Source organism: Oreochromis niloticus, linkage group LG13, assembly GCF_001858045.2.
Source record: "Oreochromis niloticus isolate F11D_XX linkage group LG13, O_niloticus_UMD_NMBU, whole genome shotgun sequence".
NCBI lineage: Eukaryota > Metazoa > Chordata > Actinopteri > Cichliformes > Cichlidae > Oreochromis > Oreochromis niloticus.
In genome coordinates, this window is record NC_031978.2 from 22,643,299 (window position 1) to 22,669,287 (window position 25,989).

A 25,989-nucleotide genomic window follows, 5' to 3' on the forward strand; every position below is an offset into this window, starting at 1 on the left:
AGTGATGGGAAAAGGTTGGGCACATCAAATGCTCTCTATTACATCTGTGACGAGGAAGGAAAAGATCCTTTGTCAGCCGAATAAAATGAGAAAGAGTTTAGACAGTTAAAAACAGTAATGAATACTCAGCCCTGAATTGCACAGATGGGCGTTACAGATTTAGTCCTTTTTATTTATTTAAAATTGATATATAGTTCAGAATCCACATTAAAATGTTGGCACAACAGAACAATTTTGAGAGCTCTATACTCTTCAAGAGTGAAATTCGACGAGGTTCACACTGATTAGGCCCGAGCAAGGGAAACCAAGCAGAGTGGAATCTACCAGTGCAAACAACTGAAATAAACAGCATTATGGAGCAGTAGAAAGGCAATATCAGAGATTGCCCTGAGAGAGCGTAATGGAAAAGGACTTGTTCTGTCACAGCCTCTCATGGTGATAGAATGCCACATGCTCCCTTCTGACAGTGTGATATTGGCTTGGCACGAGCTTGATGAATGCATCAGCCATAAGTCAGACAAACCCCAACCCTTCCTGGAACAGCACCCACTAAGATGTTTATGCCAGGGTACAGAGGCAGACATTGTGTAATAGCACTGGAGCCATTGTCTGAAATAGGTTCATGGAAAGTAGGCATGCCCAATTCCAATTTCAACTATTATTTCGGATGGAAGGTTATTGCTTTTTAAGGTTGGCTGTTGCTTGGTAGACAGGATGGGCGTTTAGCTGGGGTGACTTTGCAGTACCCCACAGAGAACTAGCCAGACCTTCCTGGTGTTTGCTTGTGGCAGGTGGTGAAGTGAAAGAACGAGGGGAAGAATGGGCGGTGAAAAAAATGAGGGGCAACCTTTCCCTGGGCAGGTGATGACCCATCCCATACCACCTGGCTTCTTGCCAGGGTCAAGCAATTAATGCTGCCCTCCTTTGATTACTTTAGACAGCCTGAGGATACAGGAGGCCAGCGGATAGTGTCCGGTCCAGGAATGTTGCACGAGGCAAAGAGGAGACAGCTCTGAAGAAGGTTCAAGCTTGGGTCGCATTGTTAACATGCAAAGCTGTTATAAACATCAGAAAAAAATAGGCAGCTTTGCTTAATTATTTGCGCATTTGCATATTAATATTGTATAAACACACTGTGACGGCGCTTCATCAACGTTTGTTTTTACTTCTCTGCAGTCACACAATTCACAAGAAATTCACAAATTTCACAGAAAATGTGTAAAACTTTTCATAACAGGTAACTGTGAGATGGGATGTTGAGATCTAGGATTTTTTTTTTTTTTTTTTTGTTGACTAGAACAGTGAGCACATAAAATCTTCCACCATCCAAACTGTGGTCCCAGAGCCTTCATGCAGCTGGTGCCTCCCGCTCTATCTGTCACCCACTTTACCATTCTGTACCATGTTGCTGAGACTGATTTCTGTAGCCCTGTCGAGTTACAGCATGCACCACTCCTCTTGCTTTGCTGGTTGAGGACCCACAGAAACAGATTTCTCTGTCCATCACCACTATGGAGATGTTCAACAACAGTCAAACAGCTGGATAATTTCAGGACCTAATATTCAAAGGGACGACATCATCACATCATGATCATTCCATAGCTGTCTCCATCTTTCTTTCTTTCTTTCTTTCTTTCAGCCCAACAGAAAGTTTACTGTATCAGGGATTAGCTCCACCGAACTCAGCATGACTCGAACTAAATCACGGCGTCAACCTTTAACACAACTTTGAAGAGCACCGACACCCTTTTCCGCTTTACCGAATCAATTGGCCATTGCTGAAAAAATGACCTTGTTAGTCTTATCTTGAATATCCGTGTGTATACTCCTGCTTTGCAAAAGATTTAAATATAGGTTCATTTAACTGAATCCACCAGAAAAGACAAGCGACTGAGACATAGGCAAACTATTTGTGAGGCCAGTTGATCCAGTTTGAAATTCTGTTATACCTATAGACTCGATGGGGACGCGTGTGACATGACATATGCAATCATTAGATCCTCTTCCATCTCTCTAAATGTGGCAAACCTTATTTCAGAATACAACCTTGGGCTAAAAAGTGCCCTGATCAAGTAATTTATGCTTAGAAATAAAACATTGACTTTCAAATGCACCACCGCCTGAAGCCAGGCTTTGAGGCTGATTTGATCCCCCTTTGAGATGGTGAGAGATATGGCCCATTCCCCCTAATCACATGCCAGAGACCGTGCAATCACACAGCAACAGCTAAAGTAATCACTGTGGTGGTCTCCACCCTCCTCCCTGAACCGAGCCCCAATCCTACAACATCGGTAGCACTGGGAAGGCCTGCTTATGTGATGCTCATACAGAAACAGACAGCTGCCTGTAGAACTGTAGCCCGATACTCACAGTGAGAGCGTGTTTGTTGATGGGATGGTGGATAATGACTAGCTGTGAATGGTGAAAGAGTAGTGAACTCATGCAGCTACAAATATTTGAACAAGAAGGTTGAACATTGTTAGATGCTTAGCTCTTGCCTTTCAGCGTCTGAACCCTCGACTAAATGCTGCAGTACATTAACTCACATGTTGTCACATGGTGCAAGCAACCAATCTCCAGCTTCTTTTATTTCTTTTATGATAATTTCTAAGACTATGCTTTTGTTTATAGAACATAATACATAAATATGCTAATATGAAAAAAAGAAAGCAAACCAACCTGATAACTACAAACAGTTAAGCTGCTGAAATTAATTAGCTTACCGAGTACATATCAGCCATCTTTTTCTTCTTCTGGTAGTTTGGTAATGATGTTGCTTACTGTATCAAAGCAAGGTGTGTTTGCTATATTTAATTATGGACTATTCACCTTGCTACATCTCAGAAATTTGCATTCTCTTCCTCCAAATATAAATGGTAAATGAACTGGTACTTAAATTGTGCTTTTCTACTCTAATCCAACACTCAAAGCGCTTTTTATTACAAGCCACACTCACGCTGTGATGAATGTATTTTGGACAACTCAGGGTCCTTTGTCTTGCCCAAGGATAGTTGGACATCAAGCCAACAACCTTCCAACTGGCAGACGGACCCGCACCACCTCCATATATATAGATGCCCCCCAAATATAGTGAACGTACTGTATATACACACACAGAGTTGCAGGAGATAATGAACTGCTTAAATAATATGTATTCCATTAACATCTGACTTTAAGAATTCAGACTTGCTATATACAATGCAAATGCGTGCATCTGTTTTATAAGTTAGATGCTGTACTGTCCACATCCACTTCATAACCAAGTGTTTACAAGTTTCTTTTGCAGTATCGGCACACACTTCATTACAGAAGCAATGCTCAGCAAGGTTATTTGTGTGTTCCAGACTTCACGGCTCAGTATCAGCACTAGTGAGTGAGAGGACAGTGGAGTAGTCACAGTGTTTCTCATCCTTTTCTGCAGGTCACAGATAGACTATGTAATTATTGGCTGTAATGAGCGTTCTTGTAACAACACAGCCGACGATTTTGTTGTTGTTGTTTTTGTTGTCGTGTGAATTTGCAGTACACGACCCAGCTTACTCCTAACACTGCAAACACACACACATACACAGACAAAGCACCTCCACGGTAAAGGTCTCCATGCTTCAGCATGGGGCGCCGTGGTGTAAAATTGTGTTCAAATAGAGTGAATGAGCTAGTTGGACTTTGATGAGTCTCCTGTCCTCCTCTGAACCAATAGCTCGACCCACTCTTGCTTTATCACGGTGTGCCAGCCTACCGCTATCTGTGCTACACTAAATCAATTAGCATGTCATTAAGATAGCTTGTTCCAGCACAGTAAGCATGGAGTGGCGCTACAGTATCTACAGGACCAGAAAGAGCTGAACTCAGAGGGCATCATATCTTACTGTCCATGTGTCAGAGTGCAGTGGGCTGTGTTTATTGGTGGGCTTGATGCATGTGTAAAAGAGCACCTGGTTATGGAAGACGTCGGTTTCAGACTTCAAAAACATTGAGGGCTTTCTAGTCGTGCATAAAGAGTTAAGATTGTTTTAAGCCTCAGAAATAGGTAGAGCCCATAAAGACAAGTATGCATTATTGCAGAAGGTGCTACTTGTTAATAAGTTCTGTAATCTGCATTAATGGCCACGGTGATTTAAGTACTTAAGTCGTCACAAACAGCTTATCCATTACTTTCTGAGTGAGATGCAATCAATTCTGTGAGTAGAGTAGAGCTATATTTATTCCTTTATTATTCGTTTGACTCTAAGTGGGGACAGAACATTAATGGAGAATTCAATATTAATCTCCCTCAGTACAGAAAACTCTCAGTCATCTTGCATCAGAGACTAAGGTGATCATTCTGCAATTACCAGGAGTAAAGCAACACCTTGGTCTTTGGGCAGAGATAAAGATGATAGGCTTAATCCTCATTCGTGCAGAAAAAGGATTTCTCTCTGATGGTAAGAGCTTCATGCAACCGTTTAGATAAACACTGAAAATACTGTAACATTTGATCTTCATAATAAACTTTTTTTTTAAAATCCCTGACAGCGAGAGGACTTTATCAAAGCTGCGGTTCGCTCTGCAGATAACAGAGCTAAAAGCAAAAGATGTAAAAATTAACTTTGAAGAGTGTCAGTTTACAAACTGAATATATCATCTTAAATCTATTTAAACACTGAAACTAGGAGTATATAACTTCACCAACCTGAGGTCAAGGGAATCAAAGGGCACACGCCATATTATCCAGAGTGAGTGAGATAATAAAATTCTCAGATCATAAAAGCCATAAAAGATCCATTCTACTGCCGTGGTCCAAATAGCTGCCACTAATGTATTAGGCTACATGGTATGCATTAGCACTGGTGCCAGTAAAGTAATTCTCTCAGAGAGAAAACTATTAAGGCATTCATATACTCACTCTAAAGCATTTTCCCGGGAAAATCTGCAGGTGTTTGACAGACACGGATAGAGGAGGAATGCTTTTCTCGGAGGTCAAGCTGAGCTCCTCCATCCACACGAGACAGTATATCATGTGGATGCAGAATTGAGTGGTTAGGCATGTTCTTCTGATCAGGCCGTGTCTCCCTGATGCTCCCAGTCACAGCAAACAATTCAAAGGGGCTAGACGCTGACTTCAAAAGACCACGCTGGCTTTGAACACTATGCCAGTTGCACAACCCATCAGTGGCACATCAGCATCCTCAAGGCATGCAGAGAGCAAATTTGAGCAAATCAGCATCGACTACAGATGCATCATTTGGCAAAGAGTTTTCACTGGATACCAGACAATAAAAAAACACCACGAAGAGGCAATGCAGCAACACAGAGCTCAAGTACCACCCCACTTAGTAGCAGCTTTTGCTTCAATTGCTCTTGGGTCTCAAAGTATTTTCTCATAGAGGGCTTCTTTCATAACTTGAAGCTGAAATGACTGTTTCTGCTGTATTTTCTTTGGCTCTTATTCAAATGGATATCGGGGCCCGTAATGTGCCTATTTTTTCCTTCATTATATGATATGTAAACAAGACTAATACATATACATATATGTAGACACAAACAATACTAACATCATTATTCAGCCTGTCTTTCACAGACTGAATGAAAGCTTATTGACATCGGTGATTTTGATAAAGAAGTTGGTATTATCTCATTATAAAAAAGCTCAAATTTCTCACAACTGATAAAGCGATCATTTATTTTAAATCTGTTCCCCTGTTTCAGCCTTTTAGAAAGTCGAATAAAATGGATCTTCTGTGATATTTTAGAAAAAGCTGACCGGATCAGGCTAATGGAACAAAAACTCTGTCTCAATTTTTTGGACTCTCCTTGGGGAATTCATTACCATCATAACTGTCACGTATAGGAGACAATAAGCAAGCACCATATATTTAATATACTGTCTGCTTACCCAGCATGCAAGATAAAAATGGTCGCAACGTTTAGATTTTCTAAATATGAACCACGCAATATAGCCATCGTAACAGCAACCATCCATCTTATTCAACCGAATGACAATGAACGCCTCAAAGTTGTCATGTTGCAGCTCCATCTGCCAAAACCCAGACAGGCTCCTAAGCTGATACGCATTCACACAGAAAACCACAATCATACAAAGCATACAAAATATTGCATTTATTCGTAACAGACACTTGACATTTGTCACAGAGTCTTCAGCCTTGGCTTGAGATGGAATTTATTATCAGGTGTCTTAAATGACAAATGCTACTAAGGTAAACAGATCATTGACAGAACAGGAAATCGGATGTAAACACCTGTTTTGGGAGCATCATTGGCACAGTGGAGTGCTTAATACTAAAGCCCAAACCAGAGTGATGTTGAAAGGTGAAATCTCTACACATCAATTCTGTCCTGAGCAGCACAGTGCAGCAGAGCTTATTACAGACTCTCAATCTGTCTCAAGTGTTCAGACTATGTCAGTAATGCTGGGCTGCGGGGCCCTCGAAACGCTTCATTAAAAAGCTTGGCTATCCAGAGCACATCCGTGGCAGCCAAATAAAGTGTCAGACCGCATTTTTCATCTGCAGATTAAACCTATGTAAGCCTGAATTAAACCAAATTAGATCTGAAAATGAGAAATAAACCAAAGCCAGATGAGTGGAGAGGCATGTCTGCTGTGAGCCGGGGGGGGAAACTGCTCAAAGGCCATATGGAGGAGTGGTTCTCTAGGATGCCTCAGCCCCTTATGCACTTTTTGAAGTCATTAGAGCCTTATGGTCTGTTGTTTACAAATACAAATTCTGTTTCATTAATTCACATGGAATATACGGGGAAGCAGGGACTGAGCCCCTTATTCTTTCATCTGTTATGATCTAAAGAATCAGTTCAGCACTCAAGTATCTCTAGATTAAAGGATCTGTTCTCCCTGACCACATTGAGGCTGTTTATTCCTCCACAATGGAAGTCTAGGTGCTTTCAAGAGTGAGTTTCAAACTGGAATTGGGGCCCTTTGTGTGTGGCTGAGTGCATTAGGGCTACACTTTGCTGGCCCGGTAGATAAACTTTCTGTTAATCAATCACACAGTGTCCCGTTCTTTGTTTTCTTTTCATTCTATCTTCCCATCAAACCCTGCACACACCCACACATACACACACACACACACACACCGTACGCACACAAAGTCTTCTGCCACCTGACGTTACTGTGTTCTCAGACCTCTATGTGGACAATTACAGATCAATAGCTGTTTGTGACTAAAACCTGCCAGATTCGAATGCCTATAAACTGGTTGCTGTCTATACTGTTACCCTCGCCGCGTTAGACGCTCAGCCAACCCACTGTGCTAAAATTCAGCCACACGGTATCTTCTACAAAACATGGCCCCGGGATGACTTGTCTCTGTAGACGCCTACAACACAGACTGAGCGTACAGAGCTGGAGATGAGCAGGCAGCGCGATCTAGCCCTTTTGTTCCACGCATCATAAAATGGGATCCAAACCTTTCATTCTTGCTCGCAAAGCCTTCAACAATCTGTGATGCAAGCCACAGTAGAAACGCTGAACTTTCGATGGCATCGCATGCAACTTTGCACACAACCTCTGGATTGCCTTTGAAGCGAAACTGAGAAAGCGAAACAACTTGTAGAATACTGTACATTCAAGACTTTGATTGAGAATGTCTTTACACATGGTAAACAACTGCCCATTCACAATTTTCGAGTTGACAGCGCCTAAAAACTGAATCATATCAATCATCAATCATGCCAACACTGGGTGTGTCTATTGAGTAAATGTTGCAGTGATAAATTGCTTTTCTAAACATAGAACACAAATCCAGAGGTATTCATCTTAAGATTTACTGCACTTCAAAACGCTCACATGCTTTTCCTTTGAGCATTGAGAATTCTATTAGACATGTATTTGGATTTTTCCTGAGCTCTTCATTTCTCTGCGGTAAAACAAAGAAACAACATAAAAAACATAATCACATCATGCATCCTTCTTTGTGGTACACGAAGATTAACAAAACGCAGGGCAACCGTGAATGAATCTGAATCTGCAGGGAAGCCCTCCTGTGCAAGTGCATGTTATGCCGTGCTTCTGGGTAAAATATATTGCTATATTCTCCCAGATCTTATTAAAAGATCACTCTTGGTTTAGTTAGAGTTGAAGATCTACAGACTATGCTCACAGTTTTGCCAAATACTGCTAAAGGAAGCCTCCACAGATGTCTCTCACACCCCCTCCATCACTTGTAAAACATTTCGAACTTGTATTTGGAACATCACGACCACGAAAGTCAGCTTTGAACATTAGCTTGTTATTTACAGTCAGCAATAACCTGGTTGAAACCTTCTTTCTGCCAGAGGCTTGATGGATTCTCCAACTACACGCTACAGGAATCATCAGGCAGAGCGCAAGTGCACAACAACGGCAAAATAATCAAGCAACTCCGTATTGTTTGGCTGCTTGTTGAGAACATCCATAATACCGGCTGAAGGATGCTGCAGCACATCAAGCTGTGAGCTCTATAAAACATCTCAATCCAAAGTGACAGATATAAACAGTACCACAGTAAACAGAGACGACCCCCAAAGGTTAGCATCACTCACTGACTCACAAGCTGGCAAATGTTCTGCCAGCTTGTGAGTCTTAAACAGTCTCCTGACAACTACAAATTTTTTTATCATCGTGGACTAAATATATATTAATCTGTTAAATCTCACTTAAAAGTCATGATGCATGTAAACCACCGCCATAAAAGCCACATGCAGCTATCTCCTAAGTTATTATTTTACAACAGTCTCATGAATTTTGATCCTGTTAATTGGTACTAACACATTAGCAATTAATAAAGTACTTTATAAAGGCGATAGCACCCTGGGTGAAGAACTTAAAATTTCACAAAACAAGATTACAACTTGATAATCGGTTCCTATCTGACATCAAGTCCACAGTGTGTTGAAAGCGTGAAGTAGGAGCTCTGTCAGCGAGCACATCAGTGTTTTCTCAGTGAGTAAAAATAACCTTGTGGTAAAGATTTTTCTTACAAATGTGGCATTTTAGCTCTGCACAATGCAGATGGATGCATTACGGTCATTGCAAATGACGAGACGCAACAGATAAAAATTGAAGATGATTGTCTGCTTTCCAGATTTTACCGTTCGCTTAAGATAAACGTGTGAATTTATGTTTTTGACTAGAGAAAATGTGGTCTGCATCTGAGCCTTCAGTTCTTGGAAGGCATGATTATAATTTATCTAAAACAAATAACAATTTGAGATTATTCCATCTGATGTGTTTATGTTCTTCTGGGTTTGACAGCTCTTCCCAGCACTGACCAATTAAACAGTCAACAGACCATTTAAGACCCGATTAGTCACAGACTGGCTTTTAATTTGATATGCATGCAGACCAAGCAAGGCAGGTGGATAAGATGTCTGTCTGAAACAGAGACGCATGACAATTGGAGTTCAGTGTTTCTGCTGTGGTCCAATCATCTCAGGTCACAGCAAATCGGCAAACGTGAGAAATAGGCGGTGACTTCACAAATGAGGAAGTGGCCTCCGATCGACAACATGAATTATGCAGGCGTGTCCTACCTTATCAGGATTCTCTTCGATCCAGCGTTTTACTGTGTTCAAAGCAATGTCAGCTGCAGGCTCATTGGGAAAGCCTAGACAAAAAAAGGAAAACAAAAAAGAAGTGTCAATACCTGTTGTATACAACATGCAGATACCAGAGGGAGACAAAAACAGACAGGCAAACAAACAGAAACTGATATCTCCAAAGGTAATGGCATTTCTCCTTAAATCAACGGAAAGCAGCACAATCTGCTCAGCACTGGCAGATGAGCACAGCTGTCCGTTCAACTGCTGTAGAAGTTTGTTGCCAGATGCAGGGTGAAAAAAAGTGCTATTTTGGGGGGGTGAGGAGAGCAGATACAAGCTACATGTAAAGACACATCTGCAAGCATCATCTGGAAGTATAAAGCCCTATTCAAACCCTCACTTCAAGCAGAACTGATTAAGATTTTGTCTTGATGGGGACAATTACACTTAGACGTATGATCTTCTAAGCGACCTTATTTTACCCGCATGCCAGAGTAACCATAAAGGCAGCGTGGCTAACAAGCAATGTGGTTGTATTAATCACAACAACTGTGCAAGCTGTTGTGATTGTATCGATGGAAAAAAAAAAAGATTGTGACTTTATTAATTTTTAATAAGGGAAGACTTTGCTAGATGCTGATCTCAGGATCATTTGCTTCCACTGCAGACAACTTCCCAAGAGCAAACACTTAGAATGAGCTATTGACTATAAAACCCTTCGGGCCAGCCTTGCTAGAGCTAAAGAGTAGACAGTATATGCCATTACCAAAAGAGCTGACAATCTGCTATAGAGCAGTGTTTCAGCGGTCTTAATTTCAAAGTAATAATAGTTGAGTTTGTTTGTCTGTGTCGTTCACACTACTTGACTCAGGCACATTTTTTTTTTAGATCCTCTGCACAAATGCACAAGTTAGTTTGCTGCTCTGTGAGTACAACCATATTATATGTCTAATTCAAAGACCACACGCTAACAGATAAACACGGCCTACTTTTTTCAGTCACAGTGACCCACTTCAAGATTAAAAACTAGTCGCTCATCTATTGTACAACCCCTGACCTCTGTAAGACACCACAGGTTACGGGGGACGGTGTCATAGTCTAACGAAAGAGGTCAGGACTTCAATTTCAACCCACATAAACTGATACAAGAGCCAAGCCATTGTTGTAGCCTGCCGGGTATTGAACGTGTCACATTTTCAAACATTGTTCCTGTCCAGGGTCATTGCCATGACTGTAGAGCGCTATGACCTATGAAACAGCCTTGTAAGCACTGCAACAACCTCTATCATTTAAGTCAGACGTAAAGAAAAATTAAAAGCCAGAAATCGCTAACCTTACATTTCCTCTACTCTTTCATCGCTCTCTCTCAGACCACCTGCTGTCACCGTTTCTCAATAACTATTCTCTAAATGCTTCACATCAACTGCCTTGACAGTCAAGATATAGTGTGCAGCGCTTTAACCCTACCACCTTCACCCATCTGACTACTGCTGCTGATGTCTCTTTTCCTTACTGCTTCTCTTTCCCTCCCCTTCCACAGCTTGACAGGAGTGGCCGAATTACACCGAGGAGAGAAGAGGGGTTGACTCGCTGCTGAGCCCTAGCTGAGCTCCTGTTCAAGCTCTGGGTGAAGCAAGATGTGAGCTGCATACCGGCCAGCAGTGACAGCCAGTCTGCTTCTATGGCTCTGTTAGACAGTGTCTGCAGACAGTGCACAGCCCCGTTCACAGCTCCTGTCCTTCAAAAGATGCCCCGAGAGCTGCGTGCTCAGAACCTAATCCAGAATGCCAAATCGGTCTGCAGGTCACCTGGCTCTCCCTGTCTCCCAAGCACACTTAACCTTTCCAGTGATATCATTTCTTTTTTCTTTTTTTTTTTAAATGTTACCTTTTGGAAAAGTGCTACCACACCTATGAAGGCATAACAACAGATCAAGTAACACAAGCCAACAGATGTGTGGATGACAAGAAAGCTTAAGAAAATAGATCCACAAAGAAAGCACCAGCTGTTTAGGAAACCGCAGGAGAAAAAAGAGAGGTGTCGGAGAAGTAGAACACAAACAAATGAAACAAATAAGTAAATTGTTAAATTGTAAATAACTGCCTTTGTGCTCTAGCTCTATTCATCTTAGGAGAGAGTTAAACAGGCACACATTTTATTCGGAGCTAAAAACAGGTCTAAATCTTGATAATAGTACATGCTGGTCACCAGAAGTGTGGATGGCACTGAGTACATTTAATCTATTCTATGTGGAGTTTCTACAAATGCTTTATTGATTCGAGAGCTATACCTATTAATCATAGCGGAGAAGAAAAGAGGGGCAGAGAGAGCAGTTAGCTGGAGAAATAATGAAAACAGTAACAGGAAGGTGAAATGATAGACTTGGTAGTCTATGTTGGACAGAGATTTAGATGGAAAGCCTGTAAAAGGTGTCAGAGCAGCTGAGGGCAGCCTGGCAGAACGACCCTGCTCAACTGCAACATCAAGGTCAATGGCAGCATTTCGAGAGCTCTCTCATCATTTGTCTCCTTCTGCAACTTTTAACTTTCACCACCTCTCCTCTCTTTGTACATTTCAGCCTGGCCACGTACGTTGAAACAGCGAGATGGAAGAACTCCCAGTCCACACTTCCAAAAGCGTCTTTCTCAGACCTGCGAGTCACAGCAGGAGTCGACACAGCCCTGCTTCCTGGATGATGTTCAGCTCTGACTCTTATGCTCAAGTACGCACAAAATGACAGAGTTCAGTGTTTTACTTCTCCATCTTCTCCTCTCAACACCTCCTTCTCATTTTTCGCCATTTGCCGTGTGGAGAGTTCAGGAAAAACCAATCTGTCAGGTGGCGGGCAGCTGGCGTCGGGCGCAGTGATGGTGGGCCCTCCAGGGTCCCTGCTCTACTTGGCTCGGCTCTCACCTATGCTGGGAATATGCTCGGCTTTGGGAGATTTGTCTTAGTGAGGTGCACTAATGGGATATGTGCAGCACAGCGCCGCTGATGAGGGCTCAGGTGGCGCAGTGTTATTTCTGCTGAAGGCTCCTCTACTTCATCACCGGGCACAGCGCGAGGAGAGGAGAGGGGAGAGAAACTTGCATGTGCCGTGTAAATAAAAGGACACAACAACACTATTGCGTAACATTGGGATATGCAGTCAACAATGTTGACAGCTATAGCAGCTACAAGCCAAGTGTTCATCCAGTGATTTCATGCCTTTGACTTAAAGCAGCATCACTGAACTGTTCGAGAAGGATTGCTTAATTTCCTTTTAATTTCCTTTTAGTTAAAGCTTTATTTTTATCCCCATCCAGCAAGTTACATCCATCTTGCGCATGTGCACACTTGCTTTGATGTAGCCAATTGACAGGGTTCCTGGTCATATGCAAAAAGCAATTCTTGCACAAGTCCTTATGTGATTTTTCAGGCATATAGTAGGTCGTGTATTTTACATGAAGCTAAAAACCAAAGAAAATCCCTTGAGTTTGATGTTAAAGCTAAAAATTCAGATATTCTGTTCAAAATGGTAAAAAAAAAAGCTCCCATCTCAATCGCAGTCAACTCTGTAACAGTTAGAAAATAGAAGTTCGTGGTCAAAAATATCCACTCAACTGTAACATGGGAGGAAAAGAAATATATAAATGTGTACTCTGCCTTAGGGGAAATTTTGGCTTTAAGAACAAGCAGGCCCATTGCTCTGGCTGTTGCCAGCATGGCAGCTCTTTCACATCCTAAATTTACTTTAACTCAACTTTCAGAGTTAACTTTTGCAACAAACTTGTGCAGCTAAGGTGTTTTTTCCTGTGGTGAGAAGTGGATGCATCACCTGATAAAGTGAGCAGTAGAAAGTCAACAAGTTGAATACATGTCTGGGCTATGTTACATTCCCATTCTTTATTTGCAAATGCACGGGTAGCTTTGTAGGCGCACACTGCAGATCACACCACTTTTGTTTTTCCTGAGTGGGCTTATATTGTGCGGAGAATACCACAGCCTGCTGTTATTTTAGGGCTTCATTATTTCTAGTGTTTCTTTTTCTCTCTCTCTCTCTTTTTTTAGCACCTAGTCTTCTGATTTTTTTTTTTTTTTTTTGCAAGGATATGGTGCCAACAGATAACAGAAATGGTGAAGTCTGATAAACTGAGGCTGTATGATGTTCGAATTCTTCAGAAATACAGAAAGTGCAGGTTTTCTCCCCTTGAGGCAGAAACTGTATTGTTGGTTCCACTCTCCTTCTCCACAGCTGTAGCTGGTCAAGTTCATGTCTCAACACTCGTCATTCATTTTGATGAGCTGTCTACCTTAAAGCTGTATATAGCCCGAGGCTGAGTTAGCTGGGGCTGGCAAACTCACCACAGGTGTTGGAATGACAGTAAACTACCGCAGCGCAAAAAACCAAACACAAAACAAACATGCGAATGTTTGACCATGTGCAATATTCTGAATCACAGGTATACGTTTCTAGTTAAGTAGTATGTATTTTTTTTAATTACTTCTCAGCTCCATTTTTCTCTTTTGTAAAATGTAATTGCTCCTTTCTTAGCTGTATTTTTAACACAGTAACAAAGCAATTTCCCTGCAGGGATCAATACAGTTTTTTTCCTGATTCCTCTTATGATTATATTATGTTTGGAACAGTGATCTGTACTTGTTTTAAAGGTCTTTTGCAAGATAACGCCTCACAGCTTTCCTTTGAAATATCGTAATAGTATTTTTTATTAAAAAAAGGACTTTTTATTGCTGTTGTTTTCAATAAAATGTTGATAGCTTTAGTGCTGTTATTAAAGATAGCTGTAATAAGAGACAGGCAGGCTGGAATCATTTAAGCTCAGTATAAAACAATGTAGATTAGGTGGATGTGGTTTGAACAGTAGAAAATCATTAAGCGTAGCACAGCTGAGCTCTGCTCTAGTTGGAGGCATCAATGCTGTGCGTTCATCTGAAAAGTGAGCGGGGGAACAGGGTAGTCACCCCATCAGGGCCCAGTGGAGAGGTGAGTTGACCCGGGGTGGAGGACAGAGTAGCGCCCCAGGACTCTAGACGCCATTGCGTGGGTGTCAAATGGCCCGGAGCTGCTCCTACACTAACACTGGGACACGACAGCAGGGCTGTGACCATGACCGACTTTGCAGCCCACAGAAGGAGACAGAGACAAAGAGGGATGGGAGGGTGTAATGTGAGGAAGAGAGGCAGGGGGGGGGGAAAGAGGTGAGAAGAAAGAGGGCAGAGCACAACAGCTGATGACCTTCCTTGGAAATAATCCATGTAGGTGATAGCATGCTTTGTCCTACATGCTAAAATTAACACCCGACGTTTTACTTTGTAAAAACATTCTGAAAAGTTTATGGAATGAAAAAGTTTAATGCTCGAACAAGTTTCACAAAGCCTTAAATCTATTGTCCTGTGGGTGGGAGGTGTTTTTACATTCAGCTTATCATCTGTGAAAATTGCAGGGGAAAAAAAAGTGTTGAGCACAAATGCACATTGGGCCACGGAGATCTTGCTTTCTTTGAGCACACACTCTGCTGCCCACTGATACAACATATTGCTCCTACTGTATGTGCCTTGAAATACCAAAACCCAGCTAGATTAGGCTTCATGTATTTTGAGAGAAGGGGGAACCTGCCTGGGCCATTTCTGGCAAGCTAACAGCAAGCAATCACTGTTTAAAGATAAGGTGCATGAATGTCTCCAGCCCTCCTAATCCTAGACAGGGATAAAGAGAGCCAGACCATGATGCTGGTTAGAGAAAAAAAATCTTAGCTGCTTGACACCTTTGATCTGGACGGTACAGCGGGATGGCAGTGTGGACATACCAGTAGAGCTTTGGTGGATTACATCCACATATCTCCCACAGCCACCAGTCAGTGCTAAAAGTCCTTTGTCAACAAATCTCGGATCAGTTACAGAGACAGATGAGCCAGAGGTGAAGGGTTAGCAGTAAACAGGAAGATATTTGTCCAAAGAAGAGAAGCAGCTTTGCCACATCAAGCGCCTCTGATTCTTTTGATAGCGTTATAAATACATGTGTGCAATGGCTTCTTATCCAGCAAACAGCAGAAGTAATATATATGTCCTTGCTTATATAAATAGTTGTTTTTTCATAGGATTTTCCTTGTATGGCTAATAAGACAGACTTGTCAGGGAGAACTAGAGACAAGAGGATGCATAGGAGGAAGGACAGAAAACAAAAGGATTGCAAAAGAGAAAATGACCTCTCTAAGTCGAGGTAGTTGGACTCTTGGCACTGATCCTGTGAGACATTGAGAGGTGTCTCCTCCGTGGAAGGAATAATCCATTTAAACCCAGGTCGCACGGCTGTGATTGATGTGCAAACAGAAGCAGCACTTAATAACCTCTATCATGCTGGGTGACCTCGTGGCCCACGGTGGGCACCAGTTTGTTTATGGGTGGTACCTCCGACACACTATCGGTGCAGAAATTCTGTTGTGGCTAATGGGCCGGACTGAGGGATTGGACTGTCAGCGCAGTGTGATCTCTCATTTTTCTTTCCAAGCGTCTGAGGTACCCCCTGCGCACCTCTACTACACCCAACCTCCCTGTTCTGCCATCATCTGTCAGTGGTGACTGAGTCTTCGGGAATATGGAGGCGTGAGAGAGGGTGTCAATTAGCATTAACTTTCCTGACAAATCTGTTTGTCTCACCACAATGGCCTTGGATAACTTGTTCCTGATTCCTCTGTGTCACGATGTTTGGGGCACGGAATTTGTTTTCTTGCTCCAATTCAAGTGCAGAAATAGGTCAAGCACGTGTACATAAGCATAGTACCTGCATGACCATGAACGCATACTCAAAGTGATGCACATTCAACAAAGACAGAAAGAGATTTTTTTTAGAAAAAAAATCACACGCAAACATCGGGATCGGGGAGATGTGACTTCCACGCTAAAGAGCTTTTGTTTATATTGCTAAAATGGAAGCTGACCTTAAAGGTTATCTAAAATGCACAGAAAATGTCAGAACTCCTGACAAGAGAGCAGAGGCCCTTTCAGAATATGGCAGTACTCAGGGGGCACGCAGAGGACTCGGAGAACAACAACACAGCTCTGTGCTATCTATACTGTACTTCCTTTGAAAGTCCCTCCTCTATTTGCCCTCTGCTGTGTGCAGATCTTTAGTCTTAATCAGCTGTTGTTCTGTGGAGATGTAGTTATGGAAGCGCTAAGCTGTTTATTTATTTAACAGGCTGTTTAATTCCCCCCTCCCACTCCACTGCATGCTTGGCTCTGCACAGACCATCCTTTTGATGTGAGGGGGCTCCTGGTGGTGTGGTATGACAGGCTCCCACTGGCAGTGCAGCACACAGTAGCACAGTGAACGGCAATAAGTGGTGCCCTCGTCAGCGGCGCGCAGTACAAACAATGACCCCCACCCCCCTCTCTCCCCTGTATTTGCACTACCTTTGTGCCACTACAGCTACTCCATATTTTTTGCTTTTAACAGAAAACACTGTATATAACCATTAGCTGATGCTCTTCACTATACTTCTTGAATTCAGCTTGTTATGTAATTTGTTACGTCACAAGAAGTCAGACACTAGCGTTTAAGCGGATAACATATATTTTGCAGGAAGAGGAAGGAGAGTGGACCAAAAAAAGAAGAAGCCCCTGTGAGATGTGTGCATCGGCAGGTGGCACGAAACATAACATCGCAGAAAAGATGTGTGTGTGTGTGTGTGTGTGTGAACTGCAAAAAAGTGACAGGGGGAATTTATTCAAAATCCCAAATGGGAAGTGTTCTATCAAGAGCATAATTAAACGTCTTGTGATTTATGAGCACGCTTTACTAAAGACTGGTCTTTATTAACACACATATGCAATAGCGCGTGTCAGGATAGCTCGCCACTCGGACTATCTTTTATCTGTGCCGGGCAGTTTCAGCTAGTTTAATGAGCACTGCCAAAGTTTATCAGGCTCTATAATCAGTACTTTGCGTGTGTAGTATTTCAGAGTGCAACAGCTGGCAGTTAGTTATAGTCCAGGTTTGATAAAGGCAGAAGAGTAATGGCTTTGGTTGGAGAGAAAAACAATCACAAACAGATGCAAGGTACCCAGCATGTGGGCAGAGGCTTTTTTGATGTTCCCCAGTGGCTGTGGATGAATCATTTTATTTTTGCATACTGTCTACAGTTGGAAATCAAAACACAAAACTCAGACTACATCCTTAACAGGCATTTTTTAATTACATTGTTTTTCATTAGACGTTTAATAAACCAAAGAAATATGGAAAGGTAGAGGCTTCTGTGCTATCACTAATGGACTAGGACTACATCAATAACTAACAGGATTAATCAATAACCAAACTGTCATTTTTCATACAGAAACACTTTCCAATCATAGTCGTGAAAATTAGCTCATCCGGTTCGATCTGTGTCTTCATATCACATGTGACATGTTTGTTCAGGACATGAAACGGCAGCACAAATCTCTGGCACGTCAACTGGAAACGAGTCAGAACCCATAGTGAGACCACCTGAGTATAATCACAGCTCAACACACCTCACAAGCGTCTGCACAGATGATTTTCAGGGTATGTTTTGCCAGCCGAATGCACTCTGTTTGCAAGTTATGGCAAATATTCTAGCACTGTAGAGACATGTGCCGCTGAAATGCACAGCAAATCACAAATTAGGTGCTCAACTGTCACTGATTATCAACATTTTATCATTTTCTTTATGGGCTGTGACCGGTTAGTTGCACCAATACACATGTGCACTACAGTCCAGTCCCTAGCTTTTAATTAAATCCAGTCAGTGGCTGTTGATGCTTCGCTTACAGTTTGAGATACGGCTTCAAATGTCTGCATTTTAAATAAAAAACCAGCATCGGGTCTTAATAGCACACTCAAATAGCTCAGCTGTGTCTGTGCTTATCTACACCAATGATGTTGTAAAAAAAAAAACCCTTTTAAATTAAATTCACACAGTGACACAGCTGTGGAAGTAAGCTGCAGTAGGTTTAGTAAATTAGGTAGCTTTTATGTAGCTTTATTAGAACAACAACAGCTGCATAGGTGTATATAATAAATCTGAGCGAGGTCAACCACATGAAGAAAAGTACAGAAAGCACCGGAAATATAACTCGTCGACGTAAAACGGACAAAAGACAAGTATCATCTAAAATGATCAGAATTACTGAGGATGTGAAAGGAATTATCCACCCTTTGGTCTCATAAATTTTAATTATCTGGTTTTCTTTGCTGTTTTCAGAAGGTTTCGAGGGCTTTTGAAACTTTTGTTAGTTTTGCTTTCTGTGGAGGGTATAAAAGGATTCGAGTTCAATATGTCACTTTTGAATTCGCATTACACTGGGCACGTGGACATAATAAATGCTGTGGGTGTATGCCTATTGAGAGCGCGAACAGTGCATGTACATATCTTGAGGAAACAGTGTTTGTAAAATTGGCAGCACCTCGTCTTGCAAAATGATCAGAGGCACTTATCGACTCACATGAGATCCCTGCCTAAAGAAGTATAGACCCAGAATCACTTATCAGTTGTTGCCTCACACTGGCAGTTTTTTTAATTGGCAGAATACTGTAGACATCTGCAATTACGCATAACTTTACCAAGCAGTTGTGGTTGCTTATGTGGAACTACATTGCAGCTAATAGTCAGTTGCAAACAATAGAAATTAGCATGTTAATTAATCCTTACACATTTGGCACCTACTGCGAGTATTAGAGCTGTATGCAAATTCATAAACTGTACAGTAATTTAAATGATCAAAAGAGTCAAAGAATCAACATGTTTTCTTGCATTTAACTTTTTTTTATCTTCAAAACTCAAAAATTCTGTTTTTATCAACAAGTCTAGTTTCTTTTCAGTGTGACTTTGTTTAAGTGTAATGAGCACATCAGCTCTCTGCCAGCGATGCCTTGCAGCATATTTGGCTTGATCTCATGAGGGTGCATAAGCAGTATTCAGGCATTTTGTTCACCTTCTTCTACGCCCTGCCTTTGTGCAACATGGTTTAAGGTGAACTTGTTGGTATATTTAGTATTTATATCTAAGTAACCTCCTGCCCTATGTGCATCATTTTAAAATATTCAGCCACAAACTGGGGAATATGAGCAGCTTGTTATCACTGAGTTGCACTGAAAGAACAAAACAAATGGATAAAAACAGAAATAAAAGAAGGGAGACTGAGCTTACCGTAGATGCCTGTGGATATACATGGGAAGGCCTGTGCAAAGAGAGAGAGAGATGGAGAAAACAATCAGCACGATCACACAAAGTAAGGCAAAAGTAACTCCTATCAGTCGCTTTGAAGCCAAACGTTTAATTTTGCAGCAGAGGAATTCAAACGTCATCTACTGAAATAAAATGTTGCACGACTGCACCCATCTGCATTAAACTGTAACTATTGTCAGGCACCTACTGTACACTTGTATGATTGCCATTTACCGCGACTGCTTCACTTGTTTATTCCCAGGAGCAGCAATTTACACTAACATTTGACGAATTCCCTGCAGTGACGATGCAGGAGTGTGTCGTAAACCATATTCCAGCTTCAATGCAAGATGCATAAATACAAATACTGAAGTGAAAAAGAACATTTTCACAGGACTCTCAGGGAAAAACTCAAGTACAAAACATGATTCAATAATTTGTAGAGCTACATGTCTGGAGATTGACTGGCCCACAACAATACCCTGATTTTTTTTCTTTTTCAGCCATTCTGTTGTTGCTGGGCTTTGGATCACTATCCTAATACTGACCAAGCTTTAACTGTTCGATAATTATCCTCATGTGTGAAAACATTGGTGTCCAGAGTTCATGGCTGACTCAAAGACCACAAGAGGCCAAAGTCCTGTGGCTGCAGAATAAGCCCAAATCATCACCCCTCCATCACTGTGCTTGACTGTTGGTACGATGTGTTTGTGCTGATATGTTGGGTTTGATTTTGGCCAGAAATGATGTTGTGCATTATCACCAAACAGCTCCATTTTCCTTGCAACCTTGCTAACTTAAGTCATGCTGCAATGCTCTTTTTAGAGAAAAGACAACCCTCCGCCTGACAACCCTACCAAACAAACCATACTTCTTCAGCTTTTTTGTAATTGTTCTGTCATGAACTTTAATATTTAACATGCTATCTGGGGACTGTAGAGTCTTAGATGCACTGCACAGCCTGACCTTGGGATGAATTTGCTAGGACGGCCACTCCTGGGAAGATTGTGTTAACACACACCTGAATGCTCCAGACCAGCAAACTACCAAAGCACATGGCTGCTATTTACCCACTTTATTCCTACAGAAGATTAAGGATATACTTAATTTTTCACAGAACTGCATAAATACACACTATACTTTTTGTTAGCATCCAAATAAAAGCTTATCAAACATCCCTCTTTACACACATATTTTATGTTTTTTAAGTTCCATCTTTGACTGTTACATCAATCACTGTATTATAATGCATGTATTATATGTATACTTGATGGCCAGTATAGCTCATGATGGAAAAGTGGATTTCACATCTTATTAATCATGACTATCCAAATGAGATCGACCTTGTCTGTCACTTACTTTTAGTGTCTAAGGTTTAAGTGTCTTTGACTTCAATACACAGCCTGTGACTCACAGACAAACAAACTTTATTGTGAGTAAAGATACAAACTGCCAGCAGTGACTCAGCTGTGTTTCAGTAACAACAAGGGCATCCCAGCAGGAGGCTTTTTAGTGCATGATGATAAAGCTAAACACAAAATCCCAGTAATCGCTGCCACATTTGGATCAATAGCACAAATCAATAATATAGCAGCCACCAAACTGAAGGAAAGCACATACACCAAACAAAAGAGACATGTGGAGAATGAGAAGAAGGATAAATATAATTATCTTCATGACCCAAAGAGCCAAAACCAACATATATTTATTTATGGACGTCTTTTCCAAAAAGATTATAAAAAGTAACCACCTTGTAATAGTTCTGGCTTTGCAGCACTTTGCAGCAGACATATTATTCAAGCATGGCTTTATAGCTGAAAATAGTTTCATTACTCTTTACTTCTGTGAGCTAATATATTATGATACATAGGCCTTGCTATAAGCTTCCCTATTTCACATTCATCTTTTTAAGTATATTAATAAACACTAAAGAGAAAGAATTTTTTTCAAAGGTCCCATTTGTCCTCAAAACAAGCTGAATACGTGCTTTAGTTCTTGCATTCATCAAAAGGCGTGGCTACAACATTAATATAATAAGATGACAAATGAAGAAAAAAAAGGAAAATGTTTCCTCTAGCAGCTCATAAAGCTGGATGAATATAGAACAACAAAACAGCACAGAGATTAATCAAAGAATAACACCCGTACGTCAAGTTCTCTCAGTGCCAAAACTAAGCCCAACAGTTTGCTTTTCTCACACTGACCCTGTCAAGTTGCATTTAGAAACAGGCTGTTTCTATTAGCTGTGCCAAGATCGCTTCGTTTTAGAAATGAAAACACGATTAATAGATCTGAAAGAGAACCAACCATACATGTCTCCTCATAGGGCGATTATACAAATGCATTAATCAACGCATTAATCTTTGAGCCCTCTCAACGTATAGCATTAAGAAAGCAAATAATTAATTACAAGGACAAAAAAGATATTCAAACTTTTTTTTTTGTTACTTTAAAGCATCACAACCTGTGACTCTAGCTTTGAAATGCAATGGTCTGTTTTTCCTTTAGGTTTAGGTTAAGAGGAAAGACTCTGTTTGCATTCTTATTTACCAGTTTTCAGGTTCCGCCTGTCAAGGTAAATCTTTCTTCTGTGGGCTGATTTAAATCTTTTACTGATGCTTTGACCTTTCCAGATGATTGTCTGGGTCTGACACAAACCACAGATGATGAAGCGTGGAAAAGCATGGCCGTTTTTAGCCCTGTGCCAGGCTCAGACCATGGCACGCGCAGAGGCATACTGAGATTAAAAGTGCAAAACTGTCACATATATCCTAACACAACAAACAATATTTCAAAGAATTACTGCGTGCAAATAGGATTACTTATAATAGATTGACTCATTAGAGGCACGGAAAATCAGAGTATCTCAATTATAAAAATTGATGACACTTTTACATATAGGCAATAGTCTATTGAAGCTGGAATCTAAATTAGCCCAGCAGAAGAAAACGATATGAAGGACTGTTATAATAAGGAAAGTAACTTCCTGTCAATGGCTTCAGTCAGCCAAGGTGATCCTGAGCCAGAAGCCTCGTTATCCTCTCTCAGCTTAAAGGCCAAAGTGTCAGTCACCTGACGTTGAACTTCTGCTCCGATTGCACCTAAACTTTAACATATAACACGCTGTGGGAGTGACGGCCTATCAGCGTAATCAATTAAAATCCTTTTTATTAGTTCCTTGGCTGATCCATTAAAGGAGTATTGATCACGCTGGTGTGAAATTGCACCAGGTAATCACTTAATGGGATGCTGTCAAAATGTGACACCGCTGTGACACATTCATTTACTTGTTTGAAGGGCATTTGATTGCAAGAGGGAAAAGTAGTACACAGTAATGTGGAAAGGTTTTAAGCACTTTAAGAGGGTTAGATTCTTATTCATCACTCAGCAACGTCAGGGAGTTGCCTAATCGGTCCAAAAATCAATCAGTAGCTTGACAATGACCCCAAGCATGCAGCCGGAGTGTGTCTTTACGCAACAACCCAGATTCTCAAGGATCTTGAGGATGACATGATGAGACAAACATACAAAATATCTGCCAAATATTGTACCTTGAAGCACTGCAGCCAGTGCCCAGAAAAGAATTAGAGCTGTTTTCGAGGTAAAGCAAACACTTAAATGACTAAATGTCTGTTACCTGACTTTGCAAAACAATGATACAAACTACTTATTATAAAATAAGCTCAATTTTTAACCTAATATATAGGAAAAAATGGAAGAACTAGTATACAGATTTAATGCACTATCTGCTTTAGTAAGATATTCATTCAAGTTAATGCAGAGTGATGATTATGGCGAGAACCTTAGATGAAAATGAAATGCTACAACGTGTCTGTGAAGGTTCCGGTCATCCAGGTCATCGTAGTCTAAGGAGCGTCTGGACTTCTTTAGGTTTCTTGGAGACATTTCACCCTTCATCTGAGAAGCTTCTTCAGTTCTAAGAGCAACTGGTGGAGAGTCCCAGATTTTAAGCCCTATGGGAGTGTCCCCAAGAGGGTCATGGACCTCCAATTGATCCTCTACTTAATCACACGAGCCAAGGTGTGAAAACGGGTGTGGGTCACAATCAGCCAAGGTTTCAGGTGAACTCATTGTGAAACCTAGCCCCACTCTATCATGTGACTTACTGAGGTCAAATGGCCCATGATGTGAGTGGGTGTTAAGGCATTTGGGAATGGATCTCAAAACTGGATTATAGATGGCAGACAGTTGGTGTCGTAAGCCCCGTCCTGTGTTCAAAGATGGTCGTTCACAGTGGACATAGATGGCTTCTTTCACTCCTCTTTCAAACCATCTGTCTTCTCTGTCCAAAATGTGAACATTGGCATCCTCGAACGAGTGACTTCTAGTTTGAATGTTACGTTTTTAAGCACCCCTCTGAAGGACACAGAGAAAGGATGGCACAAAAAAATGGTTCTGCAAAAAAAAGGGCTTGTCTTTTTACAACTGCATTACATTGGCAATGACACAAACAGTTCCTGACATGAGCTGCTGGTCACGTTCTTGATCAAACTTAATTCAGGTTGTGATGAATTTCTAACCACCAAGCAGATGCAGTTGATACAAGTCACCTTATTTCATAAAGTGATAATTTAATTGATGTTTTGAGATCATAATATTAAACCTAAAGTATTAACTTCTACATTAATTTAAGAAGGCAATGCATTTCAAAACCAGGTAACAGAGGATGCTAAGAGGAGTGACCAGCAGTTGAAGCATTTTGACAGAAATTCCAAGCAACCATTTCTGTAAAATGAATTAAATGCAAATCTGTCATTTGTCAAAACAAACAAAAAAACAAAAAATTGAACATTTAAATCAATGACAAAACAGATTTCATTATATCTGTATTCTACTCATTCTGTGAATGAGTCATTTTGAACATTTTACAATGTTAACGAGTGCTTTACCATAAACGCTCAAATTTAGAGAGCACAGAACAACCTGGTAATCAAGCAAAATACCTTAAATAGCCGTCAGCATCACATCCATAAAAATTCTAGCTAGTTACACTAAATTGATCGCTCTTTGCTACTGTAGTGCAATTTTTTGCAGTGAGACAGATAATGCAGTCTGACATTTACAACTATTATTTTAATTGTGGAATCTGCAAAGTACAGTGAATATAAAGTTCTTGATATTTAAATGGTAGCTTTACCGTGCCCATGCAGTTTTGAATTGAAAATGTTTTGGAGAACGGTAGATTTACAGTAAGGAAGAGCAGGCTGAGCAGCAGGAAACACTGAGCGTACATATGAAGGTGCAGCAACAGGGGGAACCAAGTTACATAAAGAGAAAGATCGATACTGTGATGATGTCATTGTTAATGCACATTATAACACTTTGTCAGCAAAAATCATGCTGAAGCTCAATCTACTTTATATGGATCTATCAGGCCGTAAGCGTGCAGTGTAATATTTAAAACCAGTTTACTTTTATTTTTCAAGAACCAAAAATATTTTATAGATTTTATATAAACTTTTTAAGAATAACAGCCCCTCAAAAAGCTTCTGCACATAATACTCTATAGTATCACATATAGAAGTAGTGCTTTTAAAGACAGAAAAGAAATGACAAGCGGAATTTAAGCCAAAATCACACTAAATGCAACAAAGTTGCTACAGTAGTTTTCAGAGGCAAACCAGAGAGTGCAGCAATGTAAGAAGAGTAAAGCATAACCTACTTCTCTTCTTCTTTCCCCATCAACCCTGGGCCACCATTGACGCCATTTTTGCATACATACTTTTATATCTGCTTACACTGAATAAGGTCTAATGTTAATTAGGGCAGTCAGCACTATATTTGCAGTCATGACCTATGACTTGTTGTTTAGGTTATTATTTCTATCTCTGGCTGCTCATTAGAAATGAGTCAGCGTGTACGCCTGCACCCTGGTATGGGGCTATAGCTGACATGTAGGCTTGTTGCTGATTTTCTTTGCTCAGAGTGTTCAGAAATTGGTCACCAGGGAAATTATTCTGTTGCCAGGGCTCCTCCCTAATCTATCACATCACTTTAAAGTGGAGCACCTTTCCTCTCAGTATTTCTACACACTTATTTGGTTCAAAATGCATTAGATACAGCACAGAATGAATAAAGTGTGCAATGTTTTCAAGAAAAAAAACTAATTTATTTGTACCTTTGGTGTTACATATAACTCAAACGCACTGACAAATATCTGCATGTTTACAGAGACTGCATTTTCATTTTAAAACTGACACAACAAAGCTTATTAAAGCATGATTTATTGAGTGCATATTGTGACTAG

The 25,989-nt window shown here is 40.8% G+C and overlaps 1 protein-coding gene across 5 annotated transcripts in view; it reads right to left on the reverse strand.

Annotated features, from left to right (window-relative positions):
- Nucleotides 1–25,989, reverse strand: part of macrod2 (mono-ADP ribosylhydrolase 2) — a 398,938-nt gene that overhangs the window by 77,606 nt on the left and 295,343 nt on the right. For all 5 annotated transcript variants that reach the window (XM_019366420.2, XM_019366419.1, XM_019366416.2 and 2 more), the window contains exons 7-8: nucleotides 19,704–19,734; nucleotides 9,529–9,602 (exon numbers count right to left, since the gene is read on the reverse strand). In XM_019366420.2, coding sequence (XP_019221965.1) covers nucleotides 9,529–9,602; nucleotides 19,704–19,734 — 105 coding nt within the window. The remainder of the gene's footprint in view (nucleotides 1–9,528; nucleotides 9,603–19,703; nucleotides 19,735–25,989) is intronic.